Source organism: Sphaeramia orbicularis, chromosome 17 (genome assembly GCF_902148855.1).
Source record: "Sphaeramia orbicularis chromosome 17, fSphaOr1.1, whole genome shotgun sequence".
Taxonomy (NCBI): Eukaryota; Metazoa; Chordata; class Actinopteri; order Kurtiformes; family Apogonidae; genus Sphaeramia; species Sphaeramia orbicularis.
In genome coordinates this window covers 9,789,272-9,814,714 of record NC_043973.1, presented here as the reverse complement: position 1 = coordinate 9,814,714, position 25,443 = coordinate 9,789,272, and the positions used below count along the sequence as shown (strand labels likewise).

Here is a 25,443-nt window from a genome sequence, read left to right as displayed (position 1 = left end):
GGCTAAGATTAGAGTGGGAGACAGGCAACAGGGAAAACAAACATTTACTATTCCATTCATACAGAGCAATTTTGTACAAAATCATTTGAAACTTGTGGTGACTTATATCAGACAAAACATTCTATAACACCAAATTTTCTTTATTTGGTATGAGACTGGAATTTTGTATATCATAATTGTAAAAATACATTATACATATACACCTCTAGTAAAAAACACTATTGAAAACATATCTAAAAAATATACAGTGAAACAGGACAGCAGAATAAAAACAATTTGCATGGGTTAAGGGGGGTCAGAGGGTGTATTTTACAAGGTAACTGAGGAATGCTAACACACAACAGTCAGAATTTCTCTGCCCTCAGTCCGCTGGTATGGTCCAGACATTTGGTACCAATATGTGCCCACACTTCAGAAGAGACAGTTCATGCACTTCACAGCCTTGCTGCCGTAGTCCACACATTCAGGCCCGATGCACTGGCAGCAGGCGTTGTGAAACCAGCGGTACTTGGATCCTCCCATTGACTCGCAGTATTGTTTACACTGACGGATAGACACGCAGTCGTCGAAGTAGACCACTGTGCACATGTTCTCTGAAATAGGAATCGACAGGCAAGAAGACATGAGTCACACAGCCAGTAAACATGGTTTATGAAAAACAAACACCATTTCAATTAACCCTCTCTTCCTACTTTTACATTACAAAAAGGAGCTTGCTGGATCTAAGTGTGACCATATGCTTTGGTGAGTGTAATGAGTTAACAGCTCAGCTCTGTGGGAGCACTGTTATTATGAGTGTATCTTTATAGCAAACAGTACAGCCTCAGAGGCAGAAGGCCAAAACAGCCACACGTGGAAGTAAAAAAAAAAGGCAGCAAAGCAACTCCTTTCAACCTTGTTACAATTCCCTTAAGTAGAGGTCTTTTGGCAGTCATAGCCCTGAAATGGTGAAAACCTGACCCAACCCAAACTGGTCTCAGTTCAAGACTTTGTAGTCCACTTTAGCTCTGAGTTGAGTTTGATTTTATTACTACGGGTCATAGTGAGTGTCAATAAATGCAAATGAAAAATGTGACTGGACCTGACAGGCCCAGAAAAGTACGTGAGCACAGAAAGCATCTTGTGGAATGTAAATCAACTCATTCATAAACGTGAACAGCTTGAAACCACTTTGAAGATGTAGGTTATTAAACAGTAACCCACCAAACCACCCCCCGCCCCCAACCTGTGAGTACTTAATGAACGTGTTACCTTGAGTGTCATAGCTGGCATGGATGCTGTTTCCTGGCACCGACACATTCTGGGGCTGGTTGTCCAGTGACTCCAGGAAGGACACGAGGTTCTCGTGATGGGACAGTTCCTCTGCAACGGGGAAGGACACCACCATCATGTTAATGGGAGCATCTCCTTCTGTGAGGGCGCGGAACAGGGAGGGGATCGGACGGTGCAGCTCCTCCACGGTGCTCTTCGACGTGGCAGGGGAGTCGCTGTAGTTCTTGGGGTTACACATCCCTGAAAGAAAAATGAACCATAGTCAAGGGTCAGTTTGCAAAAAGGACATTTGAACATATTAAGTTATAGAGATTTTAAAACATGGGATTTCTTCTATACTTCAGTGAAATTTATTATGTCATTTCTTAATACCACCTGCAATTCATAATAATAAGACACATTTTCATTCTGCAGTATTAATAACAAATTTGAGAGCTGCATTTTGTAGGTTGAAGCTTTTTCACACACTTTTTGAGGAGCCCTGCCAAAACATCGTTGCAGTATTCGACCCTGCTGGAAATTAAAGTTTGTATGATATTTTCTGGTCCAATTTTGACACAGTTTGAGAATGTGGCCAAATACATACACACAACAGAAATGTTCTGTTTTTAAAGCTAAGTCTTTGTGGTACTTTTATGAGAATATTTTGACAGTCAGCATTTCAAGCTCAAATATTCATGGCACGAGATCTTGACTCTGTACATGTACGGAATAAATTCAGATGAGTCTTCACCACAGACTGTATGATAAGGGCAGAGAGACAGTCCCTCAAAAGTGAAGCTAAAGTCTCCCTCTACGGAAGATTGAGACATTTTGGCTGCTGTAAAGCTCAATAATCCTTCAAAACTCTACATCTGTCAAAGAGACAAGTCATACTAAAATCTTTTTTAGGCAGATTGCAAGAGACTCAGTTCTATCCAAATCATCATCGTTCTGATCAGTTTGTTTATAAGAAGTTATTTGATGGTGGAGAAGCAGGGGTGATGAACAGCTGTAATGAATAATTATGGTTGTTAGAGTAGCCAGAACCCAATCCAAAAAATGTTTATACAGTGAGAGGAAATGGCATTGCAGCGTCCATCTTTATCTATAATTCATGGTTTGTGACCAAGATACAGTATAAATACTTTATTATTTTGCCACATGTTAAAAATGGGGAATTTTTGCTGACATTGACCTTTGACTTATAAGAGTCCAAATGTAATCATCTATTGTCACACACAATAAAGAAAACTTGCATGATTTGTCCAAAATTGTCAACAGAAAAATGGTGGCAGCAACATAATCTCCGTGGTGGAAGTAATAACTAATAACTTGGTCGGAGGGGCCGTAGGCGCAGATTGGCAGTCACACTTCTGTCTGCCCCAGGGCAGCTGTGGCTACAAATGTAGTTTACCACCACCAGAGCGAGAATGTGAGAGCAAATGAATAATGGATCCTCTGTACATGCTTTGAGTATGCGTTCACAGAAAAGCGCTACATAAATCTAATCCATTATTATTATTATTATTATTATTATTATTATTATTATTATTAGCGGCAGCAGCATGTGGTTCTTATGTTAAAATGCATAGAAATCTGTGGTGTTCAGTCTGGTTACTACAAAATGTAGACTATTACCATTACTAAACTACATAAAAATGTAGGTGTTATTCACAATCAACTGAAAATATTTGAAATATTGAATATTATTACTACATAATGCCATCTTTCTTACATAGCCTATTATTACATTTCCAATTATGACAGGGTGAATTAAAATGTATAAAATTAAAAGATTTGTATAAAGCCACAGCGGAAACCTGCACAGGGTATCCTGTGACATTATTGAATCACAACTTAATTTAATAATATTGTATTTTGAACTATTTTTTTAAATGCAATGAGAAAAGATCAGTTCACATTATTTCAGTTTTGTGGAAGTCTCAGGATTTTAGACAAACAATTTAAAAGATCAAATTTTCCATGAAGAAACACTATCTCCTCTTATCTTGACTCACCACTGATACAATTCTTATTTATCTAGAAACAGGTTTATTTTATCATTAAAATGCTTAGTGTTGTTTTCTGTGAATTTTAACTCCCTCCAGTATGGTCTTAATATTGACTCAAATCCTCAGAATCCTCCTCTACACAGTCAGATTTGTCACCATGGGAGAAATCCAATTTATTTGCATCAAAAACAGCAACATTTGCAAACAGTGTGAACAAAACATCAGAATGAACCTTTAAAACCACAAAAATGTACATGTGTGTGCAATTACTCAATAAAAATTCCTCTTACTACAACTGAACCCCACAAATGGACAGAAAAATTACAGAGAATATGACGCAATGTTCTCCGTCCTCAACTGAGGCGAGGAGGTGGAAATCTCAGAGAATAAAAACAAAACTTTCTGCGTGGCAACATACCGCTACACCTTGTGAATTGGGGTGAACAGAGAATTTACTTGCAAATCCTAATTTTTTGCATAAATATTTATTGTAGCTGGAGCCGTTTAGGGGTCTCAAATGGACTCAACAAGGGCACTTATATAAAAACAAACTACCGTCAGTAGAGTCTTATCTCAGCTGCTTTTAACACTTCATTTCATTTCCAAATACAGTAGTAATCACTTGACAAAGTCCCCACATCCTCCGATATGATCTGAGTAACCCTTTAAATGAGTCAAAGTGAATTAGAGCTAATGGAGTAAATCATTTAATGGGGACCGGAGTTTGACAGAGGAATTGGATTACAAAGCGGTGCTAAAAGCAGAGCCGGAGCAGCTGTTTTCGATAAAGAGTACACATGGGTCCTCCCTCCTGCCCTCCCAGTCGTCTCCTCTGCTGGGCTCTAACCGCTCACAGATACACACTTCAAAGTAGCCAGCATTTGGCACAGATAACATGTTTAGAGTGGAAACTTACTTAAGTGGTCATAAGGCTGTGAAAAAAGAAAAAAAGCTAAATAAGTCGTATATGTTGCTCCAGCTCCGGGCTGTCCACAGTGGACTGCATTAAAGTTTGTCCAGGAGGAAAAACTCTACGGCCATAACATCTGTGCAGCAGCAGCAGCAGCAGCAGCAGCGGAGTTCAGCGCTCAGTGTCAGACGCTTGTATTTGTGTTCCACATGAAAGAGCTTTAATAAAGCCTCCTTGTCAGCACATACGGCAATATCTGTCTGTCAAAGTTGATCTGAGCGCCTGCACCGGTTTGAAGTGGCTTTCAGACGAGGATCGGACTTAACCGGCCAAATGTTTTCTAGTTTCTCAAATCCAGTTGTTTTGGATCTCCCTGGGATTTTACACCCCCCACTGCCACAAAAACCTGGGCAAAGAGGCTGAGAGTCAAAGTTCATTCCAGCAGGTCGCCCTCCTCGTTCCCTCTCTTTTCCGGCTCCTTCTCCCTTTGATCCAATGGATGGCCTCAGACTTCTCTTCCAGATCATATGTCCTCTGTTGGTCCTCTGGTCAGTCTGACCCACTTTTAGAAGTTTGCTTTAATCATAAGTGTGATTTTTATTTTCATTAATTTGCCCAAAAATAACACAGATGATTCCATGTTATGCTGTTTGAAAATATAAATAATGATCGTGACCTTCGGTGAATTCTGGATGTTTTGCTCCTGTTGTCTGTGGTTTGATTGTATATGAAGCATCCACCCACACCTGTGTTGCACCTGTTTATCAAACTTCACTCCAGCTCATTACCACAACTTCTACTCTACATTTATGTTTCCCAAACATAGGGTCAGGCCCTAACATGGAGCAGGGAGCCATTCTTATTAGATCGACATTTGTCACAGTAAAATACATAACAATGATATGACATGTGAAATAATGTCATTATTAAAGTTGGAATAAAATATTTTTACCTCTTCTCATGAAATGATTGTGACAATGTGATTTATAGAAACTGGGTGTAAATCAACTCCTGGTCGAAGGTGATTACTGATGTGTATAAAAATAGGAATACATCTGAAAAGAAAATTATTCCAATTTTAACAGGCAACAGTGTATAATGTTGACCTCTGAAGTGCAGAAGAGAGGTAGGAGAAGTAATAAAAGAAAAATGATGCATGTAAGGGAAAAATACAAGGTAAAGGACAAAATTAGAAAGAAAAATTATGTAAAAAGACTGCTGGGGAGTGTTAAGGTTAGTAAAAATAAAAGACACAAGATGGAAATGGTTTAAGAGAGGCAAGAACAAAACAAGATGTAATAAGGATTAAAAAAAAAAAAAAAAGATGTAACAAATAAATAAAAAGACAGTTTTAGAAAAAATAGATGAGCAGGAAGTGTTGACTGTATTAATGATGGAGTTTAGACAGGATCCTGCAGAGAAACATCACTTTTTCATGGCAGCAGATAATAACACCTCTCTCTCTTTATATTATATATATATATATATATATATATATATATATATATATATATATATATATATATATATATATATACACACACACACACATACACACATGCATACTACATACACATACTATACATATATATGTGTGTATATGTATGTAAATTAGAGCAACATTACTCCATTACTTTCCTGCTCACTGACAAACTGTAACCCACCACTCATATAAAAGCCCCTCGTGGCTCTGTGCTGCGTGGGCCAGTATCTGGCTTCTGTCACCTCACACTCATCTGGTATCAGAGCGGTAACACTCTGTACAAACCGGTTCCTTTTAAAACCTGCACTCTACCCACCTGTCAAGTACATTAAAGCCACAATCTCATTTTTCACAGGCTTTTTACACAGACAAACTGCTCAGCGACAGAGAGATGAACAAGGCAGCCACATCACAGGGGTTTGACATGTATTGAAGAGACACAGTCACTCTGATAATGGAGTCAGGATTGATATCTGAGGTACAAACTATCTGTCACAGATATGACTGTAAATCTACAAATGAAGCTGAAGGAGATAGAATTTAGAAAAATGACATACAGCTAGTAGAACTTCATGAGACTGAAAATTTAATCAACATATCATCTAAGCTACAGGAGTTGCAATTTTTAATATAGATAAAATGTGTCACAACATACCATGATAAACAGAGCACTGTGGTGATAGAGACAAATAACTGTTCCCATTCTCATATCTATCAAAATAAGGAGTTTTAAAGTATCATTCAGCACTGGTTTATACATCAAATAGTGTCAAACTGTGAGAGTTATTGATCAATGGTTGTTGTCAGTTGTTGTTGCATCAAACTTTAATTTTTCTTAAAGTTTAGGCTGAATGCAAACTTGCCCATATTTCATTTCTGCAATGTCACTGCAATATCATGCTGAGTATTCGCTACAGCATTAAATGAGCACTGTAATGCTGTACAATGGAGATGAAGTCTTAAAATAAACTATATCTGAATATTTTACCTTAAATTAATCATCAATCAAGTTTATGCCTCATCTTTACATTTTTCCTAATACACCATTATTTCTCATTTTTAGACTATATTGCAGATTCTACATTGATGGTGGGACTCAGAGACAAACCCACAGCACTATCATGACATGTTATCCAAGTTAACAGTGGTATCATGATACAGTAATTCTGTGATATTTAAAACACAGCCTGGCCAAAAAAGTCAAAGTAAATAGTTCAGATCCTTCCATTGGATTTAGATTGAACTGTGTTGAATATGACCTTTAACTCTGATATAGTGTTCATCTTCTCATTTCTGAAACAACCATCAGTTTGATAGAGGGCATAAACCCCAACTCGACCCCTGACCTATGGATGGGCAGGGGTAGAAAAATGTTCATCAGGTCTTAGTTTATTGCCTCCAGTGTTTGCCATCATTCCAGAAAGTAATGATACCAGATGAGTGAAAGTAGATGAGTGACACCAACAGGGGAAACTGTTTGTAGTTAACAGTATATTTTTAAAATAATATCAATATAATAGAGTATTTTATATGATGCATTAGAAACCTGTACTGTGCCCTATTCTCTAAACAAGAAAGTTCTTCAGTCATCTTTGACTGCAACACGGAAGGGGGTGTGTTCCTGACTACCACATTCAAATATGTCCAAATGTGTCCAGTCTTGATCCAGTTCTGGGCTAAACAGTTTGGCCCTTAGATCAGAAATCTTATCATGATGAACTGTTGTGACTGAAGGAGATACTGAACTCACCCACACAGTCACAGCACTCTTCCCACAGATTCCCCAAACACAGCATACACTCTTTACAGCAGGAACAGTTCCCATCAGACGGACGACACTGACACAGCTCCTGCAAACAGAACAACAGAAACAGTACACCATCAACACCGATACACACAACACCTCTGGGATGAAGACATAATGATGAATACAACGTGGTCCAGGTTAAACATCATCATTGACAATTTTGTTTCTGCAGAATTTATTCTGTATATTTGCTTTATTCAGCCAATATGTAACTTTAAATATGTGGTGGCAACAAAAAATAAAAATAACATAAAACATTCTTGCACGCACACACACACACACACACACACACCACTTAAAATGATCACAAATATAGTCAGAAGTTAAAGGCCTGTGATCATCAGCCTGCGTTGTAGTTTATTCTCATAGGAACTAAATATGTCAATATTTTACAACTTGGAAAACGAAAGGCCTTACAAATGAAAACTCATTTGTAATGAAAAAATGAAAACACACGGTTCATTCTGAAACTATTAGACAAACATTACTTTTGACCCAGTAATGGTGACAACTAAAATTTGGAGATTGCCAAAGTCAGTCTGTATCCTCTGTATCCTCTGGGCAGGGTGGGAACTACAGCAAAGCCAAGGGGAGTTTGGTTCTCTATGAAAACAAGATTTATGTTTTTCTTATATTAGTGATGTAATATTAGCAATAATACTGACAATAAGCCATTTCTAGAATTATTTTCCTATATATTCATCAGTATTTATCACTAGGCATTAAGTAAAGTGAATTAATTATTGATGCGTGATACAGTACTGTGCAAAAGTCTCAGGTCATCTCTAGGTCTGTTGTTTTTGCAGGGTTGAAATGAGTATACATATTTATTTCTCAACAAGAAAATACAGGAAATATATACACAGCCTTATCAGACACAGAAAAACTGAAATAAACGGGTTGTAAAGATTTAAGTCACTATTTAGTTTGACCCCTGAGCCCATGACAAGAAGCAGCACAAAGTTAGAAACACGTGTTCAAGGAAACCTGGTATAAAACATCAGTAAGTTAATGCAATAATAACAAATCGCATTTTGTCTGAACAAAAGGGTAAAAGACATGTTAAATGCAAAGGGAGGTCAGTGTAATATTACAACCTTGTTTTATGCAAGCTGTTTTTTCCCTGACACTATGTTTTTCCTGCTGTACATGCTTGACATCTATCCAGATTGGATCTTAATACAGACACTGAGAAATGTATATGTGATCATTAGAACTTTACTAAAGCAACAAACCTAAGATTGGCCAAGGACTTCTGCATCGTATTGCAAGTATGTTGAACATAACAGAAGAAGAAATCCGTCTGCACATACATCTAAAGGAAAACAAGATAATTTACTCACAAACTCTGAAACCATTTGACACATTTCTGTGGTGGTGCTTTTTTTATTCACATTCTTATAAATACAAATAAAAATGAATAAAAGCTTAATCAAGTGCAAAATGTTGCATATTGGCCAATGGATTTTTATAGGAGCAGAGATAAGCTGATACCCAGCTCATCGGCCAAAACCATCACTGCTGGAAATTAAATTTTCAGCTGTTTTTTCCATTGCCACTGTCAACTCACTTTGACTCAAATGGATTTTGGCATCAGTTCATTGCATTTCCAGTGCAGGTTTAGTTTTACCTCAGTGCAGCAGGTTTCATAACAACATAACATAAATTATTGTCATAAACTATGGTCAGTGTGACTACAGCTATGAGCAATGCAACAATGGAGAAGGAAGAAACTGTAGGTTATAATAACTTACAAGTCCAAGTTACAGTTTCAAAAAGAAAACATTATATTAAGATTCTTCATTTTCATTTGTGTTTCACTTGCATTTTTATTTTCCTGCACTGCAGCGTAATGATGCCCATGTGTACTGACACAGCAATAATTTTGGATCAACCAATCTGGGATCTGTACGGTTTTATGTCATGTATAATTTTGCTTTGGCTCACTTGGAACCTTGGCAAAGGAGACACTAGAAATAGTATCTGACAGTCCCCAGTGGTCTATGCTCTTACACAATGGAAACACCAAAAAATAGAGTGGAGTTAAGCTAATACTGTGAGTGGAAGACACACATTTGACTTTAACAGAACCTGGATAACTCCTGAAATAAACATCCAAGTCAGAGTATTTAATCAATAAATCGGGATTTGAATCGTTAACCCTTCCAATAATGGACAACCCCCTCTACCTACTGAGCCATACGGCCACCCACAAAAATATTGGGACACGGTGAATTCAGGTGTTTCTTTTCTAACAGGGGTCTGGGATACAAAACAATAATGTCATAATATAATTTTATATTGTGATAAATATTATATTGATTATTAATATTGATGTTTATATCTCAAATCAGCATGAACAGGACATCTTACAATTGTAGACATGATGTGTCCCAATATTTTTGTCCATACAGTTTATAAACTTCAATATTTTCTTAAAGTTTAACGGTAGATTTTTCTTGCAAAGTGAGATGTGAAGGAAGTAGATGGTTATTTGTGGTAGAAAATGATTGTTTAGTCAGAACACAAAATATATTTTAGAAATTTCGAGGTAGAACATTTAAAATCATGGATAAAAAAACAAAAAAAAAAAAAAACAAACAAAAATCAATATTGAGAGAAAATAAGTTAAAACCATCTCTGAAGCATTTTGGAAGCAAAGATAACAATTTAAACCAAACTAACCAATGCAATGATATTTATCACAATATAAAACTATATTATGACATCTATCATTATTGTTTTGTATCCCAGACCCCTGTTGGAAAAGAAACACCTGAATTCAACATGTCCCAATACTTTTGTCCATTTGTGTATGAGTTCGGCAGTTATGCTACGAGGCTAACAAAATAAATAAATAAAATGATTTATTCATTTGATAAGCTTTATCTTAGTCATTGGAGACTATCAGAGGTTAAGTTCTGCAGCAGACAGTTCCTAAAATCTGTCATTTTTGATTATGAACAAAATCTACTAGAGGACGGCATATCCCCATGGACTCTGCAAGAAACAAGCAAACAAACAAAAAAAAAAACTGCAATTGATAATCGTTACTGATGTTACCTCGGCCTCCTTGACTTAACCCACTGAAAGCACAAGAGCCGAGTAGTTTTAGAAAATGGGGCCTTAAATAAGTCAGCAACACACAACAACAGACAGTTTAGTGTTACTGTACCTGTAATAGAATGAACAACCTGGCTTTCAACACCTCACAATGTACTACTGTTATTCCAAATATATGACTGATTTTCAGGACAAATATTCAGTGTTTTCCAGTTATGCTCCAGAATTAAAATCATGACAAACAGAAATGTTGATCACTAAACCCTCCACCTTATATGCCGTTATATAGTGAAAATAAATGCAGTTCACACACCTCTTCTAGGTGTGTGTACCACAATTCATGCCAATTACTGCAATAACTATTGAGTCATTTCAGACACTGGCTCCTCTAGCCCCATGCATGGCAGGTCACAAAAGAGACAACAGGGCAAATAAAAAAAGACTATTATCCACAAAACCTACTGTTATGTGCGAATGGGGATTCATGAAAAAGTAAACAATGAAGAATGAATTAAGGGTTTATGGATTTGTACCATTTGCTCATGTATTTCTGGTTCACTGGGTTCATTTTGGTTAGTGAACCACAAACTCAGGCATATTATTAACAGAAATATACAGAACCTCTTGCAGAGAATTCCTCATGCTGCTTTTTATAGACAGAAGGTAATATTATTACAAGAGCTTCTGCAAACATCCAAAAACACGAACCTCTGCCCATCCCATAACTCTTCTCAGAGCACTTAAAAAAAAAAAAAAAAAAAAAAAAGTATGGTTTCATTCCTGTGTTTCAGCTCGAACACGTCGTCTCCGGGGACGTCGAGACAGCGAATGAAACAAAACCGAGCATGTAGGTGGGATTGAAAAGTGGGTGAGACTGCCAGAAGAGTTCCTATTTCTCTCCTGACACAGAACAGGGAGCACATTCCTCCAAGTCAAGGTCACTGAAATGAGGGAGGAGATGGCGGGCGGAGGGGGAGGACGGAGGGAGGAGGCGGGGGGAAGAAAACACCTGGAGAACAGAACATGGTGCACACTTTCCCCCTCCTTCTCTCCCTTTCTCCTTGTTTTTTTTCTCCTCCTTTCAGCCTCTCTCCCTCTTCCTCCTCCCTTTGATATTTTTCCTCCCCCTGTTCTTCCCCTCCTGCTTTCCTTTCTCTTCTTTTTCTTCTGTTTTCTGTTGATTTTCCCCCCTCCTCCTCCTCCTTCTCCTTTCGCAGAAGCAATCTCCAACACGTAAACAGCCTCGGCGTTGATAAAAGACTCTCCAATGACTCACCAGTGAGGGACTGCAAAACCACACACAGTTCACTTAATCACCAGCCTCTCGATCCCCAAACCTCTGATCAGGATCTGATCCCATGAGTAATTATGACTCGCAAAGGTAGAATTATAGAAAACTAAAACAGTGCCTCGGGAGAAACATGCATCAGCCATCTCACAAATCTGAAAGACTGGCTTTAAAAAAATATAAATATATGTTTGAACATTGGAGTCAAATGAAACCTGTTTACCAATAGTTAGATAAAAGTTTCATTTGTTTACTTTCATCAAATTCAGTTTGATTTTGTCTTGTTTTACGAATACTTGAGTAATTCTAGTTTAATTTTTTAGAAATGAACTAGGTTTAGGATGGTGGTTCAATTAGCTTTACTTTTCAACCATTATGAGGAAAGCCTTCATTTATAGAACCTGGAAAGCCAAACACCAAAAACCATTAACACAGAAGGAAAAAATGCCATACCTGGAATTCTATTTCAGTGGTGTTCATGTCACAATGCTCATTATAAAACACATTATTCATCAGTTTACATCAATTCATCACTTTACTTCAGATGTTATTTTTAGTTTTTGTTCACTACAATAACTCCGGTACCTGTCCATAAATCTACAACTTGCCATTTGAACAACTATATTCATGGACAGATTAAAGGTTCAATATGTAAAATTTGCCTGTGTTTACGTCGAGTCAGTTTTTTTTGTGATATCTAACAACTCCATTTCTAAGCTAACAGTAGCTGGCATCGATAACTTGGAAGCAGAGCTACCTAATGTCAACATGACATAACGTCCATATAAAGACACAAATGTGTGTGAATCTGCATATTTTGAACCTTTACTATGACTATAACATCCTGTCTGCAGGACACAGTATACAACATCTGTCCCTGCTCATATATTGACATGATGTTTATGTTGTTAGACCCATTTGTGCTAAAGAACTGTTTCAGGTGCCGACATCCACAATAACATTCCAACATGGATTTTTTTAACGTTCATTCCCAAGTTCCTCTTCTGCTCCTCTACAGCAACAACAGTGTCCAATGCAACCTCCATTTTCTCAGAAATACAGTTAGCTAACATCCAATACTGAGCGGATCCCAGCAGAAAAGACAGACATCAAGTTCACATAAGCACATGAGGCCACTTTTATGACAAAAATGTCTTGTTTGTCCAAATCACTTCATCATAATGCTGGACACCTCTGGTAAAATGGCCTACATTCTGAGTTAAACAGATCGATTCTACCCTGTAAGAAAATTACATTTGTCAAGTGAGTGTGACTTAGGCCTTAGGCCTGTTTTTGTGTTTCCTGAAAAATCTGAAAAAAAACTACTTTGGCAATTATTTTTGGAAGGTGATGATACTGAACATTTAAGAAAATATGTTTTTTCACACTTAGTTTTAGTCATTTTAAGATTTGTGTTTACACAGAGTTTAAAGTGTGTAACGTTCAGCAACACCTAGTCTAGAGTTGAGACTAAATACCCTTCACCTCACCTTACTCTTAGGCAGGGGCACCGCTACCAATTTTGGGTCCTCATAAAATTCAGTATCTTGTCAATCTGTCGGGGGAGGCCTATATGTATGTGGGAAAGCGGTCCATACGTAGCATCACTTACGGTAGCGTGAAAACAAAACTGAAACTTAACATGCTTTCAACGTCCGACTCCCGACTTCCGTGCCTCTCTTATACAGTAGATCTTACACAAAATTTTTACAACTTCTAGCCTGTATCCACTGGACCCCCTCCACTGCTCTATGGGCCCCCCACAAATGCTGGGCCCCATGAATTTGTCATGTTTACCCCCCCTTATCGGCACCCCAGCTCTTATGACTGCTAAAAAACAAAACAAAACAAAACAAAAAAAAAAACGACGTCAATCAGAGGTAATACTTGGTTTGTTTGTTGTGCACATTTTTGATAGGGGGTTTTACTGTCAATTTACTTTAAAGCTATAAAGAAAAAAAGAGAGAGAGAACAAAAAGAAGTCTGTTCCAATACACTACAAACATGGTGGTGCATGGCAGACTGAAGGCAACTCACTCTGTAATGCAAGAAAAATCAACATTTCTTACTTCCAGGTGATTAGACACTATTCTGTTCCTGCAGTTTGAACTTCCTAAACCAAACACAGTGAACCTTGAGCTGAACAAAAAACAGGTAGAGTCTAGTTTAATCCATTATCATTATGCAAAAAAAGTTAAAAACCCCTTGGATTGCTTGGCTAGTTTGCATTTCCATGAACAAAACACACTCATTTTGAACAGGGCTAAGTACAGGATGCATTGGCTGTACCTTTGCCAAACAATACCAGAAGAGAGGTTGTTTCTGTGGAGCCATGGTTTTAAAATAACTAAATCCCAATGACCCTAAGGCATATGAAAATTCATGCATCTTTGTCAAAATCTGGAAAAGAGACTGAAAATCACAGATAAAGAGGGTGGAAGGGAGGAAAATCCTGGCTGAAACAGTCACTCAATGACTATTTATTCCACTAGAGTGGATCCTGTTAAGGTCAGGTTTATTTATACGGCACATTTCAGACTAAGCAAAGTGTCCAAAGAGCTGTAAAAAAAAAAAAAAAAAAAAAAAAAAAGAACGTATACATACACAAGATAAGATATTCTAAAACTGATGTAAAAAAAAAAAAGATACGCAATAGTATGATAAATAGTATCTAAAAACACAACCAGAAACAAACAAAAGTCACATACTTGTATTAAAAGCCAGTACAAATAAGTGCAAGAGATTTAAAGTGCTCAGTGGACTGTGCACATGTGATATGTTGGGGCAGGTCGTTCCAGAGCCTTGGAGCTGCCTGTTAATCCATAAAAACCCAAACATCCACCAATGGCCAAAAGCATCTACTGATCTATAATGTTTAATACCTGTTGATCCACTAATCCAATCAATACATGTAAATAACTGGTGTAATATGCAGTTTGTTATCTTTTCATGCTCATCAGATATGACCCATTTGGACGTTCAGAGGCTCCGTAGTGAACGTGGAAACACTGTCATCTTCTACAACATTGATTCACCAGTAAAACCCATGTAGTGAATGGAGACACTTGGTATATGTTCAGTTAATGATAGATTTTGCTGAAAAAGTCACTTTTTCTTCAGTTTTCTCTATTTTTGATACAACAACCCTCAACTTTAAGATGAGCTTTTATGAACATCTACATGATTGGTCAATTAAATAAAGGAAAATACCTGATTTTCACTTAACCCATAAAGGCCTAGCGCTACATTTGTGTCAGTCCCCAAAAATCACGTATTTTCCTATATTTAATTCATTGATCATGAAGATGTTCATAAAAGCACAGATTAGAGTTGGGGGCATTATATCAAAAACAGAAAAACTGCAGAAAAAGTGACTTTTTCAGTAAAATCTATCATTAACTGAGCATAAAACAAGTACTTCCATCTACAGTTATTGATCCAACTTTATGGGTTTTACTGGTGAATCAGTGTTGTAGAAGATGACGTTCACTACAGAGCCTCTGAACGTCCAAATGGGTCATATCTGATGACCATGAGAAGATGAATAACTATTGAAAGGATTAGTGGATCAACAGGTATTAAACAGTTTAGATCAGTAGATGGTTTTGGTTGTTGATGGATGTCTGGGTCTTTATGGGTTAAAAATGAAAAATACAGAGCATAATATAGGAATAAATGGTGATAAATCACTTAATAAAGGTTAAAAACAGAAAAATTCATTTGGGAATTTAAAACAAAAGTAGCACTGGGTCTTTATGGGTTAAGAAAGAGAACAAACAAAATACAACATGAAGAATTGTTCCACAATGAAGACAATAATGCATCAGCTGACATGTCTCATCAGTCAACACAATCTAAAGAGGTTTTCCTTTCTGTAAAGTACAAAGGTTCTGTTTAGTTCAGCTGCAGTGAGTCAAAAGTACTCTGGAGAGAAAGTCGTCCAGCCGAGGGTAATCCACTGCCACACCCTGCTAAGTGGACAGAGTTTGTGAATCTCAGTTCTCCCCACTGTACATTTCTCTGGACTAACCTCCCCCCATCAGACAAACACACCTCCTCCTGACCTTAGCACCCCCCCTCTTCCTCCTCTCTCATGTTCTCCCACCCTCAGGGGTTTTGGGGAATTCAGACAAATGACTTGAGATGGCAGCAGAGCGTAAAGCGAGCATCACACAGCAAATCCCACTAATCAAAAGCAACACAGAGCTTTTACACAGAGGAGGTGAGAGACGAGAGGCGGAAAAAGTTTCTCCTGCTTCAAGGCACACACACCATCGCTCTCGCCTCTGACAGCTAACGAGTCAGTGTCAGAGAGGTCGTGGAAGCTACACAGTCTGTCGTCCTGAGCAACGGTTCACTGGGTGAAATAAGCCACCTGGAGGTAAAGGAGAACATGCACTCGACTGACAAATGAGAGGAAACACCTTAGGGGAGTGGGGTATTCCAGGATGATGAAGATAACCCCCCTCCACAGGGCATGAGGACACATTGGATGGGTCAATGAAAATGAACATCATCACAATGAGGGGTTTGGGGTCGATGTGTTAAAACAACTGTCTGCACCAACATCAGCAAAACAAGTGTTGGAGCGTCTTTCAGAAGAATAACATTCAATCACTTCAAGTTTAAACCTTTAACCCCCGACATGTCTGTGGTGAGCATTTTGAATGTATGATTTATTTTAAATATTCATAGAAATTCAGTCACTTGCTCAATAGGAAAAATTTTAAAACCTGTGGAATCACAGAGAAGTGAGTAAGACTGACTCGCTATAAAAATACAGTCGCAGAAAAAATTATTTGACCACCCCTTGTTTTCTTCAATTTGTTGTTCATGACACAACTAAAAGGTACATTTGTTTAGACAAATATAATGATAACAACAAAACAGAGCTCATAAAAGTTTAATTTAAGAGCCATTTTCCATGTTTTCTTGATCATAACCAAAATCACTTCAGTTCTTACATCTATAGCTGTGGCATTGTACTGCCAAAAACAATGCTTTTAAGGATTCTGTGTTTTCTTTTCTGTCTGATGTAGTCACATGATACACACAGGAGTTCGTACTTGATTGCATAACCATTGTTTTTGATTACTTTTGATGGTTTGGGCTGTTGTTGTTTTTTTTGTTTTTTGTTTTTTTTTAAACACACACTGTTGATTTTTATTTTTACTGTTGTTTGCAGTGTTATCATGATTTTTTTTTTTTTTTTTAAACACACACTGTTGATTTTTATTTTTACTGTTGTTTGCAGTGTTATCATGATTTCTTTTTTTTTTTTTTAAACACACACTGTTGATTTTTATTTTTACTGTTGTTTGCAGTGTTATCATGATTTTTTTTTATTTTTTTTTAGCTGTGTTTTTACCGAGTTTTGATCATGTAGCTTCTTTTTGGAGTTCAAGTAGGTGCCAAAAAGCAGCTGGACTGATTTAGGAAAAAAAAGAGCCCCAAAGACAAAAACTACAGGGCCAAAATTCAAATCCTTGTCGTTGTTCAGTGTGTTCCAGTTCACAGTTCATGTTCAACATCCTAAATCTCTTGTCAGTGTAATTTCTGAGTGCCTTATTTAGTAAAAAAAAAAACAGTAAAACAAAACTACTCAAGAAAAAGAACACAAGCACAAACTCACAGCAGCTTTTATGACACTGAAACAGACACAGATTCACAGCAGCACGTTTACCTGAAGTAATGTCTCCAGGGTTAAAGGGTTAAAGACTTGCAGAACATGGTGGTCCAACACCTTACAAAGACCAATTAAATCCTGTCAGCCATTACTTTGTGGACTACTGTTTTGAAACCATCGCTATCTTGGATTTTTGGAAACATGATGATTAGACAATGATTAGGCCAACTGCCATTGTCACATAAAACATCACCAATTCATTTAAAGTCTGTGATAAATGAGAAGAATGTATGTTGTGTCAACTTTACTTAATGTACAAACACACCAACTAGAGCTAGTGTTCCAATATAAATGACGCTAACATCAGCTATTGTACCTACGCTAACATATAAAGAGCCAAAGCCCCACCCCTTCCACTGTGCCCCCAGAAAACAAGCATCAGAAAAAGTCTGAATGGCTGAACGGCAGTCAATGGTGAGGGACAAATGTTGTTTTGATTCTGTTCAGATTCTGTCAACATTTACATATACAATGTCTGTCAGTTCAAATAACTAGAGAAAGCAAATATAGTAAAGAAAGCAGTTTTGTGTTAAACAGCTGTGGACTGAATGATGTCAGATACAGTTTACCTCAGTTTTCAATCAAGAGCGGGATGAAAAAGTATTAAAATAAAAATCACTACAAGTCTGGTCACGTTGAAACTCCACAGTCGTCTTCAGTGACTCTGATCAGATTGAGGAGGGAGAAGGTTACAATGGCGTCACCTCTGTGTTTTTTGGTTCAACAGTAGAAACACAAACAGGAACCTTCTTGACATGCAAAATTATCTTTTAAACTGATAAATATCACATCAAAAAAGCAAACAAACATTTGTGTCTCACCATTGACTGTAATACATTTTTTCCTCTCCCAATTAAAAAGGAACAGACTCTCTATTGAAACTAAGTACTTAATTTGTTTACTTTATATTTTCTTATCTGTCTCTAAGTAAAATCAGAAATCAGTATGAAACAGTATGACCTTTTTTAAATTACTTAGTTGATCACAGAAAAAGCTTGGTGCACTGTGTGAAATAGCCAAGTGCAAGCGACACAAGTCGGTGATTATTGAATAAAATATTAATACAATAATTTTTCAGTGTTTGTTGATATATTAATATAATAACTTTTTGCCAATAGTGACATTTTTTTCTGTATGTACATTATCAGCTTTTGTGTTCCAGTCTGCTTGGCGTTTCTCATGCAACTTTCTAGCTTTTCCTTAAATGATCTCTTATGCAACTGAGTGAAACCTGGAGCCCTCGTTGCAAACACTGAAATGAAGGAGGACACTTCAGCATCCAGCCAATGCACTTTAGAAAGTAACAATAATTGCACATTAATGATTCCACATTTTTTCAGTGAAATAGAAGTTGTCAATTTACCTATTTTTAATGATTTTCAAGGTCACTGAACTATTAGTCAGTGCGGACTATTTTTTTTTTTGATCATATTGTTAGCCTCATAGCATAATTGCAGATTTTCAAATGTAATTTTTCTATATTTGGGAAATTTACACGGTTTTTAAAAATGGCTCATCACAGTCTTTTCATCAGCACCAGATGAACTGTGTTTCGTTTTTACTTTTGCTTTTTTTCCCCACACACTTTTCAATGACTTTTCAGCTTTTCTTTTTTCTTTTGTTGGCTGCTGCAGGGAGGGTTTCCTTATAAGAGTGAAAGATGTTCTATCAAAAAATGAGATAGGAATTACATTTTTTTTTTTTTTCAGAATTCCCCTTCAACTCTTGTGCCATCACTTCTTCCACATATTTGTGTTAATTTGCAGCTTCCTGTACTAAGACTTCGACTGTCTTTGTAGACCTAAACTACCTGCAGCTCAGTCTGACTGGGGTCAAACAGGTGAAATGTCCACTGAGGTTAAACACAGCGCTGCAGATGTTAATGGGAAAGGCAGAACCACTAAACACACACACAGACAGCATGAGCAGCAACACAACTTGACAGGTGTTAGGAACACACGCCAACGCTTTTTATGATTTTTTTCCTCCACCGAAATAGCAAGAACACATGACAGAGGTACCGCCCCTTTTCCCATCACCCACTGGGCTGCAGGCATGAGGGAAAATATGACAAAGGAAGTGATGTTAGAAAGTCAACAAACGTCAAAGGGGCCAAAAAGCGCTGCTCACACAAATCACGGGACTGCAGCAACTTTTACCCAGAATGCCCGGGACCGTGTGCTATAAGAATTAACAGAGCACTGAGTATCATGATATCAGACAATTCTGTTCTTCAAATTCACTGATGTTCTTCTATTGTTGTTACCATATTGTTTTTGCCTGTTGTTTGTTTCTGTTTCAGGTGTTCAGTGTTTGTTTTATATATAACCTTGTCTTGTTCTCCATCAGGTAATATCTGTACAGCAAACAGAACTGAAGAAGTCTCTTGGATGAGAGACGAAATGTTTTCAAAAGAGCTAAACAGAGAAGAACTACCGAGAAGAAAGATGACCTGAACAAATGCAAACCTACACAGACATCCATACAGCAATGAAATAATGAAACTAGGGATGCACCTATACCACTTTATTCTAGACCGAGTACAAGTACAAATACTTACATATGAGTACTTTATAATAAAATTACAGTCTTTAGTTACTTTTGAAAATGTGCTTTATTGTCATTAATCTCAATCAATCCACCAGAGGGCGCCGCTCTTAATTAACCATACTTACCAAATATCACGAAAAGAGTAGCGTTTTTTGAGACGAGGAAGAAAAAAGTCAATAATAACATAACTGTGAACGTTACGCTGTCATAAAGTAATATTGGTGCGTTTGTATCGGAGCACTTTGACGAGTACAAGTAAAAGTACATGTACTCAGTATCGGACCAATACCCAATACTGGTATCGGCATCGGTGCATCCCTAAATGAAACCAAACCAATACAGGGAATTGATCTAAGGCTTAAAACCCTCTTAGATCAAAACTGTCAAACAACTCATGGCACCAGTACACTCATATTGGAGGCCAAATTGCAGAACAGGACAGGGGGAAAAATGAATTAACATCAGAGCATCTGGGGATGTAGAAACCAGGACAGCTGAGTCTCCGCTGCTCACACAGTACAAACCCTCCAGACTTGGCCGGGCTTATCACAGGAATGTATCTACATTCTTCACAGCAGATTCCATCTTTGTTCTCTGGTCCAAATCTGCATCTACTCCTGGACCAGGGCAGATTTTAACTTGACTTTGGCCTCTGTTGGGTAGAGGGACTTATGGGAGGTATCTGTACAGAACTGGCAGGCTAGATGTCAAAGATGTACCAACAATGAGGGGTATTTTCAGACACAAGAGGAACATTTGCTACTGCACTGAACCATCATATGAGACTGAGGCGTTGCCAATCTCCAGTTGAAATTCTGTTTAGTTTAGTTCAGCTAAAACACAGGAAAACATACACACACACAGCCACGCTTACAAAGGAAGTCTCCAACTTTAACTTCAGATGATAGTAATGACTTTTATCATCAGGGTGTCACTGCAAAAAAGGGATTTAAAATAGGCGTCTCTTTGGGAAATTAGTTTTATATATTATAAAAAGAAAGACAATTTGGTAATTTGTGATTTTCTTTAGAAATTTAATCTCATTTTTGGAAAATACAATATATATAAATGTCTTGATAAAATATTCAGCAGAATTATATTCAACCAGTAAAAGGAAAGACAATGAAACATAGAGGAACATTATGTTTTTCTCATTTCTTGAGTGAGACTAACTTAACATCTTCACAGTTTAAGAATATTAAGTCTGCCTTATATAACTGTGCTTTCAGTGCTTGTAGAATAACAATGTTTTTTTTTCTCCTTATATTGCTAGTAGGACTGATTTTAAAGGTGCAGAACTAAGATGAACTAGGACAGTGATTCCAACCTTTTTTGGCTCGTGACCCCATTTTAACATCACAAATTTCTGGCAACCTCAGACATTCAAGACAGAGACTTTTTTTTTTTTGGCTAAAATTACTTTAAAAAAAAATAAAATAAAATAAAATAAAAAAAAAAATAAATAAATAAATAAATAAATAAATATATACATATATATATATATATATATATATATATATATATATATATATATATATATATAATTTAATAGTTTGCTATACTATGTTGCAAATAAACATTAATTTTAGACGACATATAGACTATGTAATGTATATTATTATGGACGGAGGCAGAAAAGCCAGGTGTAGATTACTGCAAAAAGTAAGAATTTTATTTTCCTTGGTCAGGATATGTACAGTCAGTCCAGCTTGGATTTACAAGGCTGACAATTAGTACTGAACAAACAATAGCTCAAACTATGAATTTTGAAAGAGCTGCAGCATCTTAAACCGACCACAATGAACATTTGAAAGATAAACAGTACCACAGTGCTTCAGTTTCAGAGTTTGTCATGTCTTTTAAGTATTGGGATTGTCTCTCTTAACTCACCATTTATTTTTTATTACTAAGATTTTATTTTTATCAATTGCTAGAAATTTCAGGCGACCCCACGTGGGGTCCTGACCCCAAGGCTGAAAAACACTGAACTGAGAACATTGTTCAAGTTAAGGCCTATGACTGGGAGGTATGACTGTAAATGTTTGTATCGTGTACAAATTATCATTATGTTGATGTTGATAGTTATGGTGATAAAAGTCAAATAATTGTTTCATTCAAGTTTAAATGGTCATTATTGGCCCAGAGTGAAAAGGTGAAGAAACCTGATGGTTATTTGCAGGTTTAAGTTACCCATAAAAGCCACAATAAGTTGAAAATAATGATTCAACAAGATGCAAAAAGACAAAAAAACAAAAAACAAAACGTGTGGTCTGAGATTTAATGATTCGATGTAAAATATGGATATTTGTGGTTTTTAACTGTTCTTTATGAATCAGAACATGACAAATGCTCTGGAGGTCGAACATTTAATACAATTATAGTATTTAAATTTTGGGGCATCAATCATCAAAATATCCCAAAAGTATAATCACGTTAAATCAAGAGAATATTGAAACATTTTCTGTGTGGTTTTGATGATAATGTAAAGAAAATAAACCAAACTGATAAAAGAAAGTGTATCACAATAATATTTATCTCAATGCAAACTCACATTGCTCACATTGTTTTATACTGAAGATGTGCAGAGGCTGAGTGGACGGTGGTTTACCTGGATGAGACACTTGCTGACGTCGCTCGCACACAGGGCTTTGTTGCAGCCGGAGGTCAGAGACAGTCCCGATAGGAGGAGGAGGAGCGCAGCGGTGGCGGTGGGGACGATCAGCTGACCAGGCCTCATCCTGACGGCTCACCAGCACAGCACTGGGACAACTGAAGCCAACATCAGAGGACGGGGATGACCAAAAGGACAATCAAACAAACACAGGGGAGTGTGCACAAGTGGAAACAGTAAAAGTAAGGCTCTGCAGACGGAGCATAAGAACCAACAGGATGACGCATCATGAACACTTTGAATATGGAAAAGATGAGGAAGGTTTCCTGATACTGAGACCAAAGTGCAAGATATCTACTGATAAATCTGACACTTTTTTATTTTATTTGTAGCTTCTCCTTTAGTTCATAATGAAAACAAGTAGCTGAGTGTGGAATTTTACCTGTATGTTGCCTGAAAAAGAGTATTTTCTTGTGGAGAAGATGGAAACACTGCCAAAGATAATAATAATGATAATAAAGGCCTTTTGGTTTTAAGATGTTAGAGCAGAAATCTTACATATTTTTTGCTTTAAATATCTTTTTTCTAAGTAATTACCAACATTTTAATAACTTCATTGCAGCCTCTTCACCAGCAACAGGTAAAAATGTATTCCTCTGCATTGATTTTAATACAGTGTGGACTTTTACATGATATATTTAGACATTTGGGTGGGTGTTCAATATTTGCACATTTCCCTTAAAAAAATGAAGGTTAAACATTCAGAGGATTTCTGCATCAGGTCTTCTACATGCACTGAAGAAGATGGAAATGTGTCTTTAACAGAATATAACAAACTGTTGACCTACGATATTATAAAGGGGGGGGGGGGGGTGATAAAATAGAGAATGCATGTGTTTTAACCTCCTGTTCTACTGAACGGTGTGAGTTCTGTTCATCACACCAATGTTGTAATTCATCATGTTAAACATGATCTGGTCAGGCATGAAGGAGGAACTGTGGAGATGCTGATGCACATCACAGACTCATTTTTTGCACTTGTACAAAGAGAAACTGAAACATTGAGAAAAATATCTGATTGGAAAAAACCCCAATACACTTGTGACCAAAAGTTTTGGGAAAGATAGAATTAGATTTTTTTGCTTTTCCCTCTGAAAACCTATAGAAGTATAATTAATATAAATGTCAGATTCTCTTTTGTATTTTCATGTGTCATTCTTGAATGTTTTGCCTGTCTTTCTGAACTTTGTTTTTTTTTGTTTTTTGTGTATTTTTGCTCCTGCACACTGCAATTTCCCCACAGTGGGATCAGTAAAGTCAAATCTTATCTTAGAATTCTGATTGCTCTTCAGTGTACCTCAGAAATGGCAGCAAATTTTGCAAGAACAAAACTTGTGTCATTCCCAAAACTTTTAGCCTTGAGTGTAAGACCATGATTATTCTGTAACTAATACACTAATAGCTTTCAGGCAAAGCAAGCAATGAAAAGAGTCATTACTCTGCATGGTTGCATGTCAAACCACATGCAGTTGCTTGAAAATAGATGATTAAAGGCATGCATGACATACTTTTCTGCTTGAATGAGATGAGTTACAGAAGAACAGACCAAATGGATCATGCATTTGTGTAAAAGGACTCACACCTGGAACCAACCTGACCCTCACACATACACTACAAGTACAATAAGGCATAAACTGTATTAAATCTCTTAAAATAAATACAATCTAAGCATAAAATCCTGTGGGCCTGCCCTGGTCACTTTTAGATGCTTAAATGCAGACATATCACATCTTATGGTGTGGTTTTGGACAGCTGCACAGAACTCACTGACAACACTGGATGTGATCTCTGACAGAAGAAAGTGGAAACACGCTCCAAGTGAAACGAGACGCAGCACAGGCTCCGACATGTAAACATCACATTTCTTTTAACAAAAAAAGGCCCTGCGTCACATTTCATTCAAAGCCAGCTCTGCTTACTTTATTGTGGAGAAACAATACGCACACATCTGGCAACATCAGCCTCACCTAGTTTCTCAAAGTTGGTCTCGCTCTGCTCTTTTCCTGTGTCTTGGAACACCTCAACCTCGGTCCATTTCATTCGAACCGGAGGAGACATGTGAGGAACATTAGCTCCTTCAGTCATGAACGGCTTTTTTCGCTGTTTTTTTCTTTGCTACTCTCACCAAAACTTCGCACGCATTCAACAAGTGAACCGAGAGCAGAGGCAGCGAAGGAGGTGAAGATATAAATAAATAAATGAAAAGGGACAGGGAGTTTGCGGACTTACCACGACGCTCTTCAGGGGCTGGGGGCTTCTCGTTTTTTTTGACCAGAGGGATTTGCGGTTGTGTTCTCTTTGAACTTCTCCAGGATGGTGTGTCCTCTCGCTGCCGCCGCCGCCGCTCCAGCGTCCACTGTGTCCAGAGGGCGTCAGTCTCTGCGCAGCACAAAGCGACAGGCAGTCGGGCGCCTTAAAGGCACACACTCCATTTTCTGTCCAACAAGGTCTGTGGAAGAAAAAAAACGGCCCACACCGGCAGGCCTCAGGTCACCACTAAACCCAGGGGCTGAGTGTGTGCAGATAAACGTATGAGAATGATCCAACCTCTTAAAAATACAACAAGAGGCTGGATTTCCAAGCTGCGCCCCCGAGGGGGATCCGTGCGTAAAAGGCTTCATGCGTAAATCCGACTAAAGTGGGGTTATTCTACACATGTAAATCTTTGCTTGTAAGTCACCCCCACTCTGTTACAAGGCCCTTTTTTTTGTCTCTGGTC

General features: G+C 37.5%; 1 protein-coding gene across 1 annotated transcript; it reads right to left on the bottom strand.

The window, feature by feature from the left end:
- Nucleotides 1-26: 26 nt before the first annotated feature.
- On the bottom strand, nucleotides 27-25,232 carry twsg1a (twisted gastrulation BMP signaling modulator 1a). The gene is made up of 5 exons (XM_030160565.1): nucleotides 24,954-25,232; nucleotides 22,662-22,822; nucleotides 7,410-7,509; nucleotides 1,252-1,512; nucleotides 27-593 (listed from the first exon to the last, which is right to left on the bottom strand). The coding sequence occupies exons 2-5, from the start codon at nucleotides 22,788-22,790 to the stop codon at nucleotides 412-414; spliced, it is 672 nt and encodes a 223-aa protein (XP_030016425.1). The 5' UTR covers nucleotides 22,791-22,822; nucleotides 24,954-25,232; the 3' UTR covers nucleotides 27-411.
- Between the last annotated feature and the right edge of the window lie 211 nt (nucleotides 25,233-25,443).

Bases quoted from the DNA above. Each gene is read 5' to 3' on its own strand.
- twsg1a (XM_030160565.1), bottom strand. From the start codon at position 22,790: ATGAGGCCTGGTCAGCTGATCGTCCCCACCGCCACCGCTGCGCTCCTC. The intron at 1,513-7,409 runs GTGAGTTCAGTA...TTTTTCTTTCAG, and splicing joins AGAGTGCTGTGACTGTGTGG to GGATGTGTAACCCCAAGAAC. The intron at 594-1,251 runs GTAACACGTTCA...TTCCTATTTCAG, and splicing joins TGCCAGCTATGACACTCAAG to AGAACATGTGCACAGTGGTC.